This window comes from Tasmannia lanceolata, unplaced genomic scaffold (genome assembly GCF_043159265.1).
Source record: "Tasmannia lanceolata isolate RefF3 unplaced genomic scaffold, GAP_Taslan_0.1 ptg000011l, whole genome shotgun sequence".
In the NCBI taxonomy this organism is placed as follows: Eukaryota; Viridiplantae; Streptophyta; class Magnoliopsida; order Canellales; family Winteraceae; genus Tasmannia; species Tasmannia lanceolata.
This window is the reverse complement of record NW_027518688.1, coordinates 27,045,723-27,065,346: the sequence shown is the minus strand read 5'-3', so window position 1 is coordinate 27,065,346 and position 19,624 is coordinate 27,045,723. Positions and strand designations below refer to the sequence as shown.

At 39.8% G+C, this 19,624-nt stretch overlaps 3 protein-coding genes across 3 annotated transcripts; 1 reads left to right on the top strand and 2 right to left on the bottom strand.

The window, feature by feature from the left end:
- Positions 1 to 1,228: 1,228 nt before the first annotated feature.
- RHL1 (root hair initiation protein root hairless 1 (RHL1)) lies at positions 1,229 to 10,678 on the bottom strand. Its single transcript, XM_077391014.1, has 12 exons — positions 10,281 to 10,678; positions 10,068 to 10,178; positions 7,735 to 7,821; positions 7,418 to 7,644; positions 6,636 to 6,730; positions 6,217 to 6,410; positions 5,537 to 5,576; positions 5,374 to 5,429; positions 5,156 to 5,204; positions 4,817 to 4,851; positions 4,184 to 4,225; positions 1,229 to 1,809 (listed from the first exon to the last, which is right to left on the bottom strand). Exons 1-12 carry the CDS (start codon positions 10,599 to 10,601, stop codon positions 1,774 to 1,776), a joined length of 1,293 nt encoding a protein of 430 aa, XP_077247129.1. The 5' UTR covers positions 10,602 to 10,678; the 3' UTR covers positions 1,229 to 1,773.
- A 2,481-nt stretch (positions 10,679 to 13,159) lies between these two features.
- Positions 13,160 to 16,300, top strand: LOC143886857 (BTB/POZ domain-containing protein At5g60050-like). The gene is made up of 3 exons (XM_077391013.1): positions 13,160 to 13,653; positions 14,110 to 14,644; positions 15,824 to 16,300. Exons 1-3 carry the CDS (start codon positions 13,255 to 13,257, stop codon positions 16,132 to 16,134), a joined length of 1,245 nt encoding a protein of 414 aa, XP_077247128.1. The 5' UTR covers positions 13,160 to 13,254; the 3' UTR covers positions 16,135 to 16,300.
- A 247-nt stretch (positions 16,301 to 16,547) lies between these two features.
- LOC143886856 (pentatricopeptide repeat-containing protein At5g08305-like) lies at positions 16,548 to 18,348 on the bottom strand. Its single transcript, XM_077391012.1, has one exon. The coding sequence runs from the start codon at positions 18,223 to 18,225 to the stop codon at positions 16,609 to 16,611; it is 1,617 nt and encodes a 538-aa protein (XP_077247127.1). The 5' UTR covers positions 18,226 to 18,348; the 3' UTR covers positions 16,548 to 16,608.
- Positions 18,349 to 19,624: the final 1,276 nt, after the last annotated feature.

The following is a 19,624-nucleotide window of genomic DNA, read 5'->3' as shown; positions in this document are numbered from 1 at the left end:
TATTTTTAACGCATATGAAGACACATTTGGGCCTAGTTGAAAACGATTATAAAGAGAAGCCTGAGAAGGAAGTATCGACAAGAAAGGATATTGAAAAGGTATATTGTTGTTGTGGTTTTGCTGATGTAGATCAAATATGAAACTTGGAGGATATGGCCATAAAGCCTCTGTGTTGTAGTATTCATTTTGGTGTTATCCATCATTATTTTGATTTCTCTATTAATCTGTTGTCTGTTATCTTTTTCCATTAAGTAGATTTTCATTTTTCATTTGAGTGTATCTATGGCTCTTGCACATGCATGATCTCTTGTTATTTGTGTTGCATTTTAGTTTTTTTTTTTGTTTTTTTTTTTTGGATGCTAAGGGGTTTCCCTCTTGGTTGTTGAAGGAGGCTGCAGCCTTGAAAGATCAACTGGAAAAGTTTTGAGGGTGAAATTGAGATTGCTAGGAAGGCTAATGAATTTATGCTATTTTATTGATGTGCTTGTTTCTTGATGTTAGCCTATTGAAATGCTGTCATAATCCAAATCACTAGGAAAACCATCACAGTAGGTGTGATTGCTTTGCCATCCATATTGGATATGTTTGTTCATCACAACATGAACTATATTAGGCTCTTCTTGAACGTGAAGTTTGACTGCTTATGGATTTCCCCATATGTTTGAAAGATGATCTTGTATTGGGTGATCCTAATGCTCCATGTTTAGTATTTTGGGGTGGAAAAATGAGGTCAGTGCCTTCAAAGCCAACTGATTTTCCAGCCGGAAAGTGTATTCTCTTGTACTGGAAGACTGGAAGTTCCTAGGATATTCATGTTGTGCAATAACTAAAGGGTTCCTTTACACTGTTAAAACGACAGCTGGGTCAAGGGGAAGCTAAATGATGTCAAATGTTTTCTTGTTCAAGGATTTTTTTTATTCATAATCACACATGGTAGATTACCAGGTCAAGGGCGAACACAAGCATGTGGACATTTAGCGATTTCTTGATATAGGTTTCCCAAGTTGGGGTCTTCAGCTTATGTGGTCTCACCAAAGGTCCAGACCAATGCTTAGCAGATTGGATTTGGTTTCTGGCTTGTAAAGATTGGGATGTTCGCTTTAGTGGGGCTTCTCAGGTTGTGCTTCCTAGGATTTCATCCCACTCCCCCTCCCCCTCCCTGCTCCCTCCCCCCTGCACCTGGCAGTCACTAGCCCCATCATGATCGTCGGATGCTAATGAGATGGAGTGGTGTCCGAGACCCTTCAGATTTGAAAAGTAAAAGAAAGCGCAGAAAAGTACATATAAATGTAAAGATAAATTGTAACATATTTTGCATTGGTTCTGAGACCCTTTCTATGATGCAGTCATCTTCCTATATAGCTTCTCTCACAAGCAGTTTTGGCAATTATTTGCAGCAGTAGCCTCCACTTCTAACTTCGAATAAAACATTTTTTTTTATAACTCCTTGTAACTTCCACTTTGAACTTTGAATTTCAAATGTCACGACCACTTGTACTTCTACTTTGAATTTTGAATCTAAAAGGCCACCACATTTGAAAATAACTATCATCGTTCATCTGTTGGCTGCCATCATCTGGAACCAATGGCTCGGAAAATAACTGCTCGCTAAATTCAAAAACTGGTGTAAACAGTTTTCATTACTCATGAAACGATGCAAACATGGCTGCCATCATCTGGAACCAATGGCTCATTCAGGGCAGTGCCCATAAAATAGGCACAGAGCATGGAGAGCCTATAACAGTATGACTTGCCAAGCAGAAATGTTGTAATTCATGCAGCCCAATCTTCATCACTACCATTTATATCCTGAAAATAAACTCATAGGAGAGATTTTTTTGCATCTATTAAACGCATATTGCAGCAAATACAGGAAGGATATAAAGAAAACATAGCATTGAATTGCATCTGTTATAATAGGTTAAAATATCCATAGAATGTGTGTGTTGTCGATGACCTGCTGATACAATATCATCACATCTATCTATAATCTAAGGACAGTTCATTCCATTTTTTTCTTCAAAAATATTTTAGAAGGACAAAAAAGGAGCAATAAAACAGCTGAATGAAAATGAAAAAAACACGTAAAAGGGATGGGTAATATGTGCCATATACTGTTTGAATAATGTGGCTGAAAATAAATTTTTAATGAACTTAATATATTCCCACCGATGCAAACATTTTGATAAGCTATTATAGTTTAATAGATGCAAGAATATTCTAGTTACTCGTAATAAATAAGGATTTTTCTCAGAGGAATCATAAATCCGTCTCTTTTTCCCCACATCGAAATGATCCAAAACCTCCTAGATTTTGTCCTCGGACTCCGGAGATCAAATAGGTCCAAGGTGCTTTGACAATAACTTCAGAAACTTAAACAATCCCTCCCAGACAATAAGAATCACGAGCATCTTCAATGGCCACTGAAATGACACAATATTACCAAGGCTTGAATTCTCTGCAAAACGAGGGATTTCGAGAGCTATTGTAGAGCTTCATTAACCTTTTTTTCTCTACCGTTGGGTTTCCTCTACATAGACACGCAGATCAGTGGACCGGTATTTTGTCGTTTGGAGTTTATCTCTCGTTTCTTTACCTCTTCGACCACCGAAGGAAAAGATGAGGAGTTTAAGGAAGGAGCAACCTAACCCTTTTTCTACACGAGATAAAGGAAACACAAGGAAAGGGAGTAGCCTAGCCTTAAAAGGCAAAAAAATCTTTGGGATTCATGGGAAGCCTTGAGAGAGAGAGAGAATCTTTCTTTAAGTGTTTCTTTTATTTTAAGTAAATCTTGATATTTGCATTTATTATAAATAAGATACAACTTCAGTAAAAACAGTGTTTAAAAACACGGATGTGAACCAGAACGTGGCCAAGAACGCGGTTGACGTGGTCATGACTCGGGGAGAGCCAAAGGAGTTTTTATTAACTTTGTAGGGCAATATGCGGAATCCAGATGCGGTGCAACACGGAACGCGGCAAGGTAAAGGGAAGTCTACTCGGGCGAGTTCCGAGTCAAGCCAACAAGTTTTTAAACACGGTTAAAAACAGCACCACACAATCGAGCAACAGAATAAATAGCCAATGTTAGTCAAAAGGCAATTAGGCTTTCACAAGGATTCCTAGACTCAAACAAAAAAAAAAATGGAAACAAATCCTGCCTAGTAGATTGCGAACAGTATAATCAAACCAAAGAATATAATCAGGTCCATAAACAATATGAAATAAGGGTATCAATCTGTCCACCGATTGATATAACACAAAATGTTCAACTTTGGCCCAAAGAAACAACTAGGTGGGAAGGGGTAAAGGTAGGAAGCCAAAAGGTATGATGATATGGTGAGGTGAAAAGGCTGGCCAAGAAAATGGTGGGCTGTAAATCCAATGGTAAGGCTCAAAGAAGGCTTCCAAACTAACTATAATGAAGCAGGGTGTATGGGGAAACCTTTACCGTGGTCACACCTTGAACGTCAGAGTATAGGAGCCTCAAAGAGTTGCTGGAGCAATAGTTGCAGCCAAGATCAGTCAAGGCACTATTCCAGCAGCCAGGGAATGGAGAAAGTTGAGGGGGAAACTTGTTTCTCAATGACACTAACTGGACACTAGAATAGGGACAACGTGTTTTCAAAACGCTCAATCACTGGATCCCCCAAGAGCTTTACTCAGTCTTTCCAGCCATAAAGGCAACCGTAGGTAGGAACTAAGAATATATGCAGATCTTAACCCAGGATCTTAGCAAAATCATCCACCACATCATTCTCCAACTGCAAGCTGAGTGAATAAGGACTTGGATAAGTTGATCATCTGACCAGACACTGCTTCGCAATTGATTATTGAAATTTGGAAGTTATATGATAATATTACTAACTGAATTTTGGAAGATATAACTACCATGTAAGTATCAGTTCATGTAAGCATAAAATATAGAAAAATTTAGTATTTCAACAAACTATATCATCATAGTATAGCTTTATCAATTACAGTATATCAACACCCAACCCAGAAAAGCAGTTTACTGGAGCATACACAGTGATACAAGTTCATAGAAAGCAACAAAATAGAGCATACATTTTTTTTGGAAGGATGACTTTATTAAAAAGGGTGTAACGGGAACAAGATGCCACCCCAACCCCAAAAATAGAGCATACATAAAGTAAACAGTTCAAGGAGTAATAAATCAAACCTGTGAGTCACTTGAGATATCTTCTATGTCATCATCCTCTACCTAAGAAATTAATTAGCAAAAAATTAGCAATGTCAACATTTATTTGGGAATGCTATACAGACCAATGTCATCGCCACTCAAGATTCAGAAAGATTTAACATGATTCTATCAGGAACGGATGTACTCCTCGGATATGCCACTTCAAGCAGAAGGATTTCTAAATTGATTTTTTTTTACCATAATAACATTGTCATACGAAATGCATGCAATAATAACTTACTAAATGGCTTATGAGGAACTAAGTCCAAAGATGGTTCATTTTAAATGGCACATACAGGTAATGAAATAATTCAGCAAAAAAAAAACCCTACACTTCCAGAACTCCCTGTCCATCTGTGATACATGTTAGCCTTCAGCAAAAATCCACTTAGCCAACAAGAACCCTTACAAAGCAATCTAGAAGGCTAGAACTGCAACTAGCCGTATCCATTAGCAGCTTGGTGTCATTATGGTGACCACCTATCCATAAACTTATGCTTACATCTGAAATTATTTCCTGGTGCACAATATTATACACTAGGGCTCGTCGCTAATAAGTTAAAGGTAATGGCTAGTAAAAATACTATAACACTTAAACTCATTGATTAATACCTGTGCATGCTTTCGCTTTGTTGGAGTTGCTCTCCCTGCATTTAACATGAAACCAAAGGAAATTGGTTCAATTTGTTTAGACCCACTGGAAGGTTAACATAAAAAATACAAAATTTACACCACGAAAGACGCGTCATCAGTCAGTGAGGAAGATTATACTTTTTTTTTAATGGTAGTAAAAAAGATTATACTTTAAAATATATAATCACTCATAACAACTTTGAAGAAAAATTACTCCTTGATGAGTCATTACCATAGGGTTCTCTTCAGTTTCTAGTGTGAATAGTCATTTTACAAACATCAGAACAGATATCATATATGGTGAAATCAAATACCAACCTGTCTTTTTCCCCTTAAACTGTATCTCTTTTTTGACAGGTCCCAAATCCTGTATCAAGAACAATCCCACAGCTTCGTTAGCTTTCTATTCATAATGGCATTCAAATGGTCAATGACATATGTCTACCACATCAACCTTATCCTGAGATTTAATTTCTGGGAAAACTAAAGATGAGTTAATGAGTATCCTAAATAGAAGTGTAAGATCAGCTCCTTACTTTCGCTTGCTTGGTCCTCCGCTTCGGACTGGTAGGTTGTATGTTTTGAAGAGAATCTGGAAAACCCCCCGACAGAATGGTTATTCTCAGAACATGTAATGCAATCGTGCTGGCCAAATTTAAAATGCCCTATTGTACCACAACAATAGATAGCTATAACAACCTTTTGGTGCTGGGGATTTCTTTACGCTTCTTGTTGATTTCTGGAAAAACAAAAAACCTCATAAGTATGCTTAAAATCACTACGTAAAGGTACTGTAATTCCTATTATGCACTCTATCTCGACCCTTTGCCTTAGGATTAGTCAGTTTTATTTCACGATGAGGGTGGAGAAGGGATATAACTCAGTGGTAGAGTGTAACATTGATGTGGTGGGAGTCACCGGTAAGTGTTTCAAAATGTGGATGCGGGTCAAAACTCAGCCAAAGAAAATCCAAGTTGACTTGGCCCAACGTGGTCAAGTGCTCGGTTGATGTGGTCATAACTTGAGAGTCAAAGGAGTTTTGATCGACTATGTAGGGCAAAACAAGGACTAGGGCAAGAAAGCAGCCAATGTAGAAGGGAGTCAACTCAGGGGAGTCCATGATGATGTGGGCAAGTTTTGAAACTATGCATCAGTTCGAGCCTGATTATCCCTAAACCCAATGTGAGTTTTTCTAAAGTAAAACTTCTATGATGCAACAAAGAAGAGCATAAAAATTAAGCAACAAAGATCTTAGTGATTTAATATAAAGGACATAAACTTTTTGTTTTTGACATTTTCTTTTGCTGCATGTTCTTGTTTAAGGTAAATGTGTTGGTGTTGCTGTATCAATTGTCAGCCTAAAGGTTGTTAAGCTGTACCTTTTCCTCCACCTTCTCAAACAGGGTAGATATAGTTGCCTGCTTAAGTGCACCTTGTTTTCTAAGTGAAATTTCTTTATATTTTTTCACTAGAGAAGATTGCTTAATTTTTCCTGCCAAAATGGTCTTCATCTCATCATCCTCATTCTCAGAAGCGTGAGGGGTAGAGACTGCAATGCTGGAATCTTTAGTCTGTATTATCATTTAAGAAATAACATGTTGGGAAACACAAAAATGATTGAATACTGCAAACAATAACTTAATATACAATAAAAGGTACTTCAAAACATAGAATAGCATTCAACATGCAGGGGAGTTGAAATGTAAGGGCACAATAATATTCAGTATAAACTGTATGAGATGAAATATGAGGGCACGATAATATTCAGTATAAACTATATGAAATGCAATCTGGATATTTTCAAGCAAGGAACCCCTAGCAACGCAATCAACTTCATCATTAACTTCCTTCTCATCACTACCAACAGAATAATCTCCAGAAGATTCAGCATATCTGCACCAGAGAATGAAACAAAGAGTACTAATTTTAGGGTTTTCATTTCCAATAAATAAGAGAAAGCACGTGAAAATTTTGAATCATAGGACAATTATGGAGACATCTAATATATATATATATATATATATATATATATATATATAGAGAGAGAGAGAGAGAGAGAGAGAGACATATATTTGAGAACTGGTTTTGGTGATATATAGCAAATCAACTTCCACATAGCAGAGAAAAAACTAAATCATGCGGCATCCAATACTTATACAACAAAATACTGGCCAGATAATGTGAGTAAATAAAAAGATTAAACAGAAAACAGGTAATATTTGAAGTGGCACTAGCTTGCACTTCCAAAATGGAAGATGATAGCGCGAAAATGAAAAACGTTTTTATATTTTTTTGGTAGGTAATTTACGCAGTTTGACATCAAACATCTAAAGGTATTTCCACTCTTATTTACACCACTTTAGTGAAAACTTCTAACAAATCTAAAAGTATGGGTATAATCCATCTATCTTGCGGACAAGATACTCTGATTCATTCCCAGAAAAAAATGCTAAAACCCTTGTCAGGTATTACAATGAAATGCAAAGACTTGGAAGCCAAAAACAAGTATTATACATGGTTAGGTGGTTGATTGCTGTAGCAACCTAATATAATAACTGAGATGTAAAGTAATCGTAGTACTTGTATGTTTTCCCAGCTGTTCTAGCAGACTGTCGAACTGGTGTCACTTCTGTGGCATCATTTAAGTTTTTTCCATTTAAAAGACCCGAATCCTCAGAGACATCATCCTTCAACTCAGATTCTGGAGAAAGAGGTTCAACATATTCCCTTCTAGGCTTATTGACACCAGATCCTTCCTCGGATGCTACACCCGCCCCACCTTTAAAATCATAATCGCCATGTTTTCCCTGAACAGACGAATATAAAAAGGTAATATGAGAACAAGTTTTTCAGTAGCATCAATTAAAAATAATGAACGAACTTTTAGGGAAGCAAACCTCGTTCAGTTCCTTGGGAAACTCGAGTTGAACTTCGTCTGGATTTTCATCTTTTCTCCCAATCCACCATGCCTCAGAAAATACAATCTACCAATATGTGAAGGTGGCAATGAGAAAAAACTTGATAAAGCATGTTGCATGGGTGAAACAAACCAAGAGAAGAACAAACATAATTACAAATACACATGAAAGATGAAATTAACTTGTAGGTAGAATCATAATAAGAAAAAGTGATTGAAAGAGGACACAAAAGTGGGTACGGTTGCGGAAAGAGAGAACCAAGAAAGATTAAAATAAATAAGAAAAAGAAGCTATTTTGGACACAACACATATAGGAACAATGAGTCTCTGAAGCTGGAATAGTGCCCTAGAATATCCATGCAACTATAGGTAACCATTGAAGAAGAATATCATTCTAAATCTAGATTTCAAGGTATGAATATAACCACATGGTTTGCACCCATATGTGATTCTTAAACATCCTCGAATAGGCTTTTGGAATTCTTTAGCTAGAAGTGGATACCAGGGGTGAGTAGAAATTGTGATGGGGACCATCCTTCACAATCAGGAAAAGGGCAAAATGGTAATTTCCAAGGTGCAGAAAATCAAATTAGTCAACCCCAAGCTTTATGCCCTAACTGGGAGTTAGAGAGTAAATATAGTGTTGAGTTTTGTCACTTTAATTCATTAGAGGTAATAGTGTATTTTTCTTTTTAATTCACTTAAGTGATATATTTAGGAGAATGATTACGAAGAAAGTCACTTCAACACCAAAAGAGAAATTGTGGATTGAGACCGTTGATCTTGTAGAACGTCAACATGCGACCGATATGGTCTTGATCTTATCCCAAATGGGCATCCCAGGTGTAAGATAAAGGACAATAGCAATCAATAGTTCAGCTTTTCTCGGTGAAACCCTAAACGAGGCTTGATGGTTCAAGGGCCTAGGATCATTCGATCAAGGTGTTCTCAATGCCATTTGGCCAGCCTTATGGTTTTTGTTTAGATAAACAGACCTGATCACGTAAAAGAGGCAGAAGTGGGGCTTAGCAAATGTCTTTTAGGAATGAGCATAGAAATAAGCTTCTTGTTAGCATTTTCCCTTCGGCTCTGTTAGAATGCTTAAGCATTCTATAGGGAAGTAAAGTCAATGGAAGGGGGCAGGATTTTGGATGTCATGTAAAGCTTGGGAAAACCATGAGCTATATTATGTTTGGATGTAAGTTAACCGAGAGAGAGAGAGAGAGAGAGAGAGAGAGAGAGAGAGAGAGAGAGAGAGAGAGAGAGAGAGGATTACCTGTGAAATCCTGTCTTTTATGAGATATTTCATATGGAAAAAGAAATGACGCCATGTCACCAGACATGCAATTATTACACATTTTTGTTGTTTGGTAAGCTCTAAGGATTTGGGTGGTTGCTTTGGCAAACAAACACACCAAGTAATCCAAAAAGTGCATTTTTTTGCTCAGGGATTGCTTGAGGATCCCTTGCAATTGGCATCCAAACAGAGCCTTACGAAATAAAGATACGGTCCATCAACTCCATGGCATTTCGAGTGGGGCGACTCTAATTTTTATAGGAATGAGGTTGGATTTTCTTATGTCCATTTGTTTATTGGGTTAAGTCTCTAGAGTTTAGGGTTTTGTCTTAAGGGCCTATTGAAAGTGACATCGAAGAGATGGAGATGACAGAAGGGTTTGGATATGGAATTCAAAAGGGGCTTTCACCGTCCAATCTTTCTATCATCATCTAGTGTCGTCTTTGCCTTCCTCGCCAATTAATTGGGTATCGAAGATCCTTGCAAAGCCTAGAGTGTGTGCGCCTCAGGTGGATTGAGACCCTAAATAGGACATTGACAGTAGATCTTTTACGTAACCGGAATTTCTTAACTATTGATCATTGCACTCATAGGTGGAGATTTGAATTGTTGTGACAGGGAAGGGAAACATTTTAAGGGATAGATAATAAAGTTCAGTTATTATCAAGGATGATTTTGTCAAGTAAAAGTAACAACTTACAAGCAAATGGGTCTCCCAAGTGTGTAGCTTACATGAAAGGCATCAATGATATCTCTATATCTACTCTTATGTCCTTTTTGACTGGGAGTTGTTTTACTGATCCAATTCACTCATTTCATGTGCTTTCTATGCACTCCCATACCCAAATGAATTTTATCTCGTCTTTTATCCCTGTGTATCAATTTTCAACCCGTTTTCAAAGTCTACTTTGATTCTTCAAACAACAACATAATCCAGAAAAAGGAAACAACATTGAAAAAAAAAAAAAACCAAAAAACATGACGAAAATGAAAAGAGGGTGAAGAAGATGCTTACCATATTTTCAAATGAATCCTCGCACATTACATTCTTCGATCCTCTCCCGAATTGAAGTGTCAAGTACTTGTTCTTAGGATAAACGATCGTACCAAACAACTTCACTCGACCCTACCAAACACAAAAACCCTAACAAGTTAAAACCCTAAAACCAAATCTCAAAAAAAAAAAAAGGTACAAATTACTACAAAAAGTCCTCAATCGGTTTCATACCTGAGGGAAATCGAGGTAAAGGATCGGATTCTTGGTCCCCAAGCCCTTCAATTCCCCGATCTTTCCGCCGGTGACGGGCGCTAATAAGCCGGGGAAAGAGAAGAGGAATCTGTTCTTCCTCTGTCCCTTTTTTACTACATCTCTGCCTTGGTGTTTGATGATGATTTTGGAAGGATTGAGAGGTGAGATGGGCTTTGAAGGGTTACGAGAGAGGAGTTTTTTGGAGAAGGAGAGATTTTTTAGCCTTTTCCTTTCTTCTGTGTCTGCATCGGGCTCGGGTTTTTCGTCCTTGTCGCTCTTCTTAGTAGCAGTTCGCACCATTTTTTTTATTTTTCAGTTTTTTGGGGTCTGAGACGAGGGATATGGGTTTTACGGGGGTAAATGGCGGGAGGAGGTACTACAGAAAGGATAATGATATTATGAGACTGTTTAATATGAGAAGCGATTAGAAGCGCAATCCGGGCCCACAGAAGTGGCATCGGCGGGATCCGGACCCTGCATTTGGTAGGCCCAGTCACAGATATGACTTGATCTGAGAATCGTAATTATTGGAATAGTGATTACAAATTTCGGTTTCGGAATCTGTTTCGGTCCTCACCGAAACCAACCGAAATTTCAGCCGAAATTTGACACACCATTAAAAACACTATTTTAATTAATACAGAATTTCGGTTTAAATTACTGAAATTTAGGCTTAAAAGACGAAATTTCAGGAAAATATTAAATAATTAAATAATAGAGATTGTTGGTTGAATTTCCTTAAATTTTGGACTAGGTTTCTGAAAAAATGAAATTCTGACCGATATTTCAAAATTTTAGCCGAGATCTTTTAACGTTTCGGTTATTGCACATTTCGGTTTCGGGGTTGACCGAAATTCGGTTGAAATTTAAAACCATGAATAGTCCAACTGACTGATAAGATAGCTTGCTAATGGATGGTTAAGAAATAAATTTTTTATTTGATAGGCAAGCTTGGGTTAGGGAGGACCCCTACCAGGCATGGTTAATTAAGAAATAATTGGGGGCCACATTCAAGTTCCGGGATTGGATAGGAATGTTCGAGAAAAGGTAATTTGGTGGTTTTTTGGTTGATTTTTCGGTAGGGCAACTTTACTATTTTATGGGCAGACTAGGAGGGCATAATAAGGAGGGAAGCCGAGTAGTCTCCTGGTACTTCGAAACTATACATGCAACCATAGTATTTTGCGGACGTGGCAGTAAAAAAACCACACATTACACCTACAATACTTTGGATTTGTATGTTTGGTTGCAAGTATTTGCCTCGTGGAGTAGTGGTGGAACTGTTAAAGTAGTCAACGGGGAGGATATAAGCCTTAGATTTACCTGAAACTTACCTCATAGAATAGTGGTAAGTGGTATTTGGTTGTCAACCTCGTAGAGTAGTGGTAGGGAGTATCTTTACCAATATGGAGAGAGAGAGAGAGAGAAGAGGAGAGAAAAACTTCAATCCCAAGAATTCCAAGAAAACTGGGCAATAGAAATTTGCTTTTATCAACAGAAGGAAACAAGGGATTTACCTAGAACTCACCTCATAGAATAGTGGAGAGAAGAACATCATTCTTAAGAAATCCAAGAGAACAAGGTGGTTTTGCTGACGTGGCATCCAAATGCCAACCAAAACCCCTAAGCCATCCTGGATGCATGTTGTGCAACCAAACAGACATGTTTCTTCCCGGAAAAGCTCTCATGCTATCATTCCCCTAGACGCACCATATGTTGCTTGGGTGTCGAGCTGTTGTTGAAGTGTGGCACCGCCTGTTATAGAATGGCAGCCGTGGCTGGCCTCTACTGCCCAAGGTTGGACACCACACGACACGAAGAGAGAAAATCGAGAAGCTGAAGTATGTTTCCGAGTTAAAGGTAAATGAAAACTCTACAGAAAAAAATGGCTGAAGTACGGAAGTACCCTTGATACGGTTCAATGATGTGACAGAAGTGCCCTCAAAAATGTTAAGCACCTTCTAAAGAGAAAATGCGAAAATTAAGAACTAACCTTCTTTATGTTAAGCACCTTATAAAAGGAAAAAAGATTGAGAGAGAGAGAGAGAGGCCCCTTAGGCTCCTTTCTAACAGCTAACTTATTGGGGCCCTCTTGTGCTATCCTCCCAAGATTGGATCTGCTGAGGTTGGACGATCCTACACTCTTCATTAATCTATATCAATCCTCTTTGCAACAAGAAAAGCTAAAAATTTGATTTTTGTTCTTTATTTTATGTATGGGATATCTGTTTGGCATGGGAACAGGTCATGATGTTCTACAAGATCAAAGTCATGTCGCATTACAAACCAGTATGTGCAAACTGGCTTGTAACTCGGTTCATAATAGGGGAGAAACTCAGGGTCAATTTTTTGGGAATTCGGGTTAAGCTTTTACCTTAAAATCGAGTCACTTTTGTGTTGATTCCAATTCCTTTTTTAGAAATAGCAAAAGCTCAATCCGACCCAACCCAAGTTGCATCCCTAGTTCACTAGTTCACAATAATATTTAAAAACAAGTAAATTACGAACCAAAGGACAACCCAGACCAGAACCAAGTTAATCGATAAACCAGGCAACATAGGTTTGGATCATTGAACAAGTTGCCTTCACTTGTAGGACCATGCATCATAGATCAACTCTTCATACAATATCCAAGAGCAAACCAACTGACATTTCGGGCTTCCTCTACAACTCATCATACAGTAGCTAATTAAGAATAAACCAAATGGCATTTTGGACTTCCAAACAAAGTGAGTGGACATTTTAGTCAATCAATCTCCAGAAATATGTACTTACAAAAAAAAAATTGCAAGCTACAAAAAATAGTAAATACAAGGTTACTTGTCGAAAGGTTGTTTGTATATAAACCCAAAATAGCGTGCCAACTCCTTCATACAACGAAGTTCCACTTCACTCTCTCTGGATCACCCAAAACACACAATAGAGAGAGAGAGAGAGAGAAAGGTTTTTTGCCATGGCAGTGAGGCTAGCTCTAAAGCAGGGTTACATGATGGGGCCTTCTCCTCTCCTGAATTCCATCTTTATGTCAACGGTGAATACAGCGGCGAAGACGCTTGTCGCTGTCGCATCGAGTGCGGCCGTTGTGGAAGGAGAGGAATGGAAGCCGGTTGACCATTTTCGCTACATCCTCATGTTAATGATATGGTTTACTCTATGGGTTCTCAGGGTCATGATGGATCACTTCCCTTGCTCCATCATTTCCTCCCCGCCCGCAATTCTCGACAACATCGCCTCCGGCGGGCTCTTGTCTTCTTCACCTTCGCCTTCCTTATCCTTGGCTTTGCATGACGGGTTCGGGCATGGAGAGCCTGATGGATCGTCCGATAAAGCCATTGGGAGAGCTCTCTCCCACGTAAGAAGCTCTCTAATTAAAATTATGCTTTCTAATTTCACTAGGGGGCCGTTTGGATACGCAGATTTTAGAATCCAGGTTTTAGTTTGAAAACAGTGTAAAAGACGGTTCATGATCAAGCTGTTGTATGTTGTCCTCATGTTTCTTGGATGTTGAGTCAGAAAATCCAGGTTTTAGAAATCTCTCTCACATCTTGAGATTTCTAAAACCTGAAAACATGAGACTATCGCCACAAAACGACGGCTGGTCTCTTTCTTCTCTGATCTCCTATCTACAATTTTGATGAAATCCAAGATTCTAAAATCCGCGTATCCAAAAAAAGGAATAATAAACATACTAGAGATCATTCTACAATCCATTCAATATGAGATTTTTGCAAATGTAATCAACATTGGAAAAAAATAATTCCCATCCATCTCTTTATGCATTTTGAGTTTTTGACTGATAAAATTGCAGATTTTCAAGCTACTGAACGAGATTCCGGCCACGTCAATGAAATACCAGTTCGCCGTCGGCATGGCGGATCGGATCGTCGATGAGAATCTCCGGGAAGGAGATGAATCTCTCCGGGAGATCAACCGTACGGCCCTCTCAGATGCTTTTGCCCGTACATCCAAGCTTCTGTACCACACTCTCCAAGCCATGCAGCAAGGGGGACGACGAGAAGCCGCCACGTGGCCAGCTAGTCTCTTCCAGGTCCTCCCTCTCGGGTCCCACCTTTTGTCCTACTTCAAGTCCATATTGGGTCTCTTTCCTTTCACTACAAACTCGAAACAGAACCAACTGGCGATTGCCGGTGAGGTAACCGGAGTGGCCGGTGACAGCGTCATGGCTGAGAAGCTGGCTCATGAGCTGGTATGGATAACGAGTAAGCTCAGTTTTTGCTCAGCCGTTGAAGAAGCCGTTGTGCAGTGGAGCTTTGCTTCGGGTCTTTCCTCACTCTCTCTCACGGCTCATCCTAGAGTTCAGAGTTCCATCGTCAAAATATCGGGTGAGTTCCTGAACTCCGAAAGTTTGTTTTTTTTCTGAAAATATCGGCCGAAACGTGGCTATGGAGTTTCCACTCCGAGACGCCACGTGGGTACACGTGACAGACGAAGACCAACGGGAAAAACATCACGACTCACAAGCAAGGTGTGAAAATCACGTGGCCCACATGATGGGCCCCATCAGCAATAGGACTCGCGGGATAATCGCGGTCGTCAGATGAACTGACGGTCCGATCTTGCACGTGGGTGGTTAAAAATTTGTTAATCAAATAATTAATTTGAAGCGTTGGATGACAATTAATGTTGGTGGGCCCAGGCCATCTCTGCTGAGCCTTCTTATAGGCTCTGTTCACTTGTTTTCTAACGGTAGGAAAAGAAAAGAAAGGAAAAAAAATCTGATATGGAAAACTGGAAAAGAAAGGAAAAGAAACTGTGAGAAAATTCATTTTGTGAGAAAATTTCATTGTTCACTTGGCGGAGAAAGGAAAAGAGAGTATGCAGGCAAAGTGGTTTTCTCAGGAAAGTGATTTTCTCACCCTTTTAGAGAGAAAGTGCAAGAAAGTTTGTTTTCCACGTCATTATTTATATTTTTCACCTGTGTAATTATGCTTTCCCGAGAAAACAAGTGAACAGCGGAAAATGTCAAATCATGTCCAATCACGGGAAAATTTGGCTTACTTTCTTCTCCTTTCCTTTCTCAAGACGGCAAGTGAACAGAGTCATAGTTTCACTTACATTAGAAAAAAATATATATATGTGGGTGGCCTTACAAAGCCGTATGTTTGTAAAAAATGGCCCACTCTATAGGATGGTCCAAACCGTCTATTTGTTGTGTCAAAAAAAATCATTTCCATAGGATGATCCTAACCCTCTAATCTATAGAGGGACTGCACATTATGGAAACTTCAATAGATTGGAAGGTCAATATCAGCCTATGGAAACTATTTTTGGAACAAAACTCAAAAAATGGGTGGTGTGGATCATCCTATGGAGTGGGCCGTACCATACTATAAAAAATACGGATTTGTACGGCTACCGATCATATAATTTCTCCATTTACCTTTCATAAGCTGTATGATATAAAGAAAAACTGTTTCTGCCCCGCTCGATCTTGAGCACAGATAAGCTTATCTACGCTCGAGCTGAAAAAAATTATGTGGGCACATATTTTTTCTTGGCAGCGATTCTTTTACGAGAGGTGGCCCAAGGAGAATTCGAAGCGTCCAGGCAGGTGAAGTTCCGATTGCTAATCCTATGGCTGCCTCTGTTCTGCTACGCGAGCAACGGGCTTACGTACCCTGTTATGACCGGATCGGAGAAGGATGAGATGGAGCGAGTGATGGAGGATGTGATCTTGAGCTTACCACCGTCCGATCAAGAAGTAATCCTCGCGAATTGGTTGCAGGATTTCACCATTTCCTCTTCAGACTGGCCTAATCTCCAGAGATGCTATGATAAATGGTGCCGATCTTCTCGCAAGCTTCTTCAATAATCTACGTGTATACTATACGATATCACCCTTAACTCCCCAGTGCACGTTTTACGTATTTCAATATATATACTGTATATGTTAGTACTTTTTTGCGTACAATACTTCGTTAATGTACGATCTCAGTCAATCTCTATGATGCACATAAAGTACATACCCGTTTTCCAAAGGGCATGCATATTAGAGTTGGTGTTATTTAATCATTTATACTTCTACAATTTTCACCCCTTTTCAGCAATTTTCACTCCTCTTGCTTGTTCTTTTCTAATTATATCTTTGGGTCGTGGTGTGAGGGGCTGGACCCACATGCCTAGTCGACCCAAAAATATGCTTAGTAGAAAGAGACCGGTGGCAAGTGAACAAAGGGTGGCAATACCAGTTACCTTTCTGTAATACCCAATAGTATGATCACTCTGTAACTGTAAGTATAGCCTTTTAACAGATTTTTTGCAAATGGGCTACTAAGAGGCATGCAACTCACCCATCCTCTTCTATTTCAAATAAATCATGGCCATTGTTCTGATAATCACACTCCAATTTCATTTGTTTTCCAATACCATTCAACATCAAGTATATCTCTGTTGATTGGGGATGTGCTCTATCATGGGCAATGAACCTATGAAGGACTCCCTCTACTTCCATAGAACTGTATCCTGGAACCTTCTTAACACCCCTCTTCTCCATCACTTCTCTCATCATCTTAGCATCTTCCCATCGACTGGCAGCCGCATACACGTTCGACAAACCAATGTATCTTCCATCGTGATCGGGTTCCAATTCAATTAGCCTTTTGCCGATGACTTCACCAAGCTCCATCCTTCGATGGGTTCTACAGCCGCTAAGCAGAGCTCCTAACATGGAAGCCGTAGGTTCGAATGGCATTGTGTTTACAAACTCAAATGCCTCATCCAACCGACCCGCGCGCCCAAGGACATCGACCATGCAAGCATAATGCTCAATCTTCAATGCCCTCCCCTGTTGTTCTATAGACCTAAAGAAGTGCCACGCCTTTTCTACTAGGCCTCCATGGGCACACCCACATAACAACCCTAAGTAAGTGATTTCATCTGGGGGGATCCCCAGAGTCTGCATTTCTTCAAACATATCAAGTGACTCTTTGCTCAACCCATGTGTGGCGAGACCTCCTATCATCGCATTCCAAATCAACACATCGGTTTGTTCAATTGGGACAGCACGAAACACCGTTAGAGCCTCCTCTATCGAGCCGCACTTGGCATACATGTCAACAAGGGCGGTGTGCAACACTAGACTCAATTGCAAGTCATTGCCACCCACATAGTGATGCATCCTTCTCCCTTGCTCCAGCGCACCTAGATGGGCACAAGCACACAAAACACTCACCATTGTCACCTCGTTCGCCTTGGGACCCACGACTTGCATCCTCTCAAAAATGGCTAGGGCCTCCCTGTGGTCCCCATCCTTAACGTACCCCGCAATCAAAGCACTCCAAGACACCACATCCCTCTCCGGCATCGATTCGAACATTTCGCGTGCCCTAACCAAGTCGCCACACTTTGCATAGCCATCCACCATCGCATTCCATGAAACCAAACTCCGATGAGGCATTTCGTCGAACAGTTTAAGTGCGGCTGCTATTTCTTTACAAGCCGCATACATATGGATTAGTGAATTTTGTATAAAGAGATCAAATTCAATTCCGCTCTTAGCAATGTGACAATGCACTGCCATCCCAAGACGGAGGGAAGATAAACGGGCACATGATTTTGCCAAAAAAGGGAAGGTCAGATAGTCCGGCGAGACTCCGGCGTGCAACATCTTGCTAAAAAGGGAAATTGCACGGTTTGGGTTTTTGCTTCTTGAGTAGCCTCTTATGATGGTGTTCCAATTGAAAATAGTTGGGTTTGAGAGGTAATGGAAGAACTTATCGGAATAGTCGATGTCACCGCAATCTGAGACCGCGGAGAAGAGTAGGATTTTCGAGGCGAAGAAATAATCTCCGGCGAGGCCGAAAGCTATTACTCGGGCATGGATTTGCTTCAATTCTCTCATGGATTTACATCGATCAAGAAGGGAGATTAAGGAATGATTTAGATAGGGATTCCTAGTCACCATTTAGTAATAGCGGGAGCAGAGTTTGGCATGGTGTTTTAGTCTTTTAGAGTTTTTGAAAGTTCAAATGGAAGATGACCGTTATAGAAGAATGCTTTTGTAGGGCGCTGGCTAATGTAATTGAGGGCCAGCTAATATTACAGGGCGCATTTGGTTGATCTGGACCGTCCATCTGACAGGCCCGAGAGTTCGGATGTCAAGTGGCCTAAAAATAAATCATGCCAGATGGAAAATACTACCATAGGAATGCTCTGGTAAGGTGTGAGTCGTGTGAGTCGTTGTAATTAGGCGTGGCAAAATTGGCCGAACCAGAACCGGAACCAAGCCAAAACCGAACCGAAAATTCGGTTTCGGTTTTCGGTTTGGTTTAACCAAACCGATTCAAATTTTGGTTCGGTTCGGTTTGGGGATCAAACCGACCGAACCAAAACCGAATATTTACAATGATTATGAGTAAGGGGTGGCAAAATTGGCGGAACCGAACCGACACCAAACAAAAAATTCGGTTTCGGTTTAGTAAAACCAAACCGATTCAAATTTCAGTCCGGTTCAGTTTGGGGGTCAAACCTAACCGAAACCGAACCATTGCCACCCCTAGTTGTATTACAATAAGGAACACCCCTTAATACATAGTGTGAGCCCAACGTTGTTGTGATCTGGACCGTCCATTTGAGGCCATAGGGTTGATCTTCAATGGCTCGAAAGCTATGTCATTGGGAATGTCTAACATCAAATCATGCGTATTTCCGGTGGTGGATGATGATGATCGACTACAATAAGGCCATACAGCATGTTAACCACAGAATAAGAGTAGGTTGGTTGAAGTGGAAGCATGTTTCAGGAGTTATGTGCGACCGTAGAATACCTACCAAGTTAAAGGGAAAATTTTATAAGATAGCTATGCGGCCAGCTAAGATTACATTGAGACAGTTATTAATTCTATTGAGTTTTGTTACTTGACCGAACAACCCAAAATTCAGTTATTTCAACTATATCGAATGATCTTTTGAATTGGTCATGTTGTACGGCTCAGAATGTTCGGCCACCAAAAAGCAGCATGTGTATAAGAAAAGTGTGGCAGAGATGCGAATGCTTAGATGGATGTGCGGCCACAGAAAGTTAGATATAATTAAAAATGAAGACATCTGTAAAAAGGTGGGGGTGACACCAATTGAGGAGAATATGAGAGTGCGCCACTTAAGATGGTTTGGGCATATCCAACGTAGGCCTTTGAATGCTCCCGTGAGAAGAAGTAACTCGTGCCAAGTGAAAACGTAGGGATTGACTAAAAACAACTTGGGTAGAAGCAGTGAGGAAAGACTTAATGGCTAGGAACATAACAGAGAACATGACCTTGGATAGGAGAGAATGGAAGAAAATGGTCCATGTAAACGAACCCAAC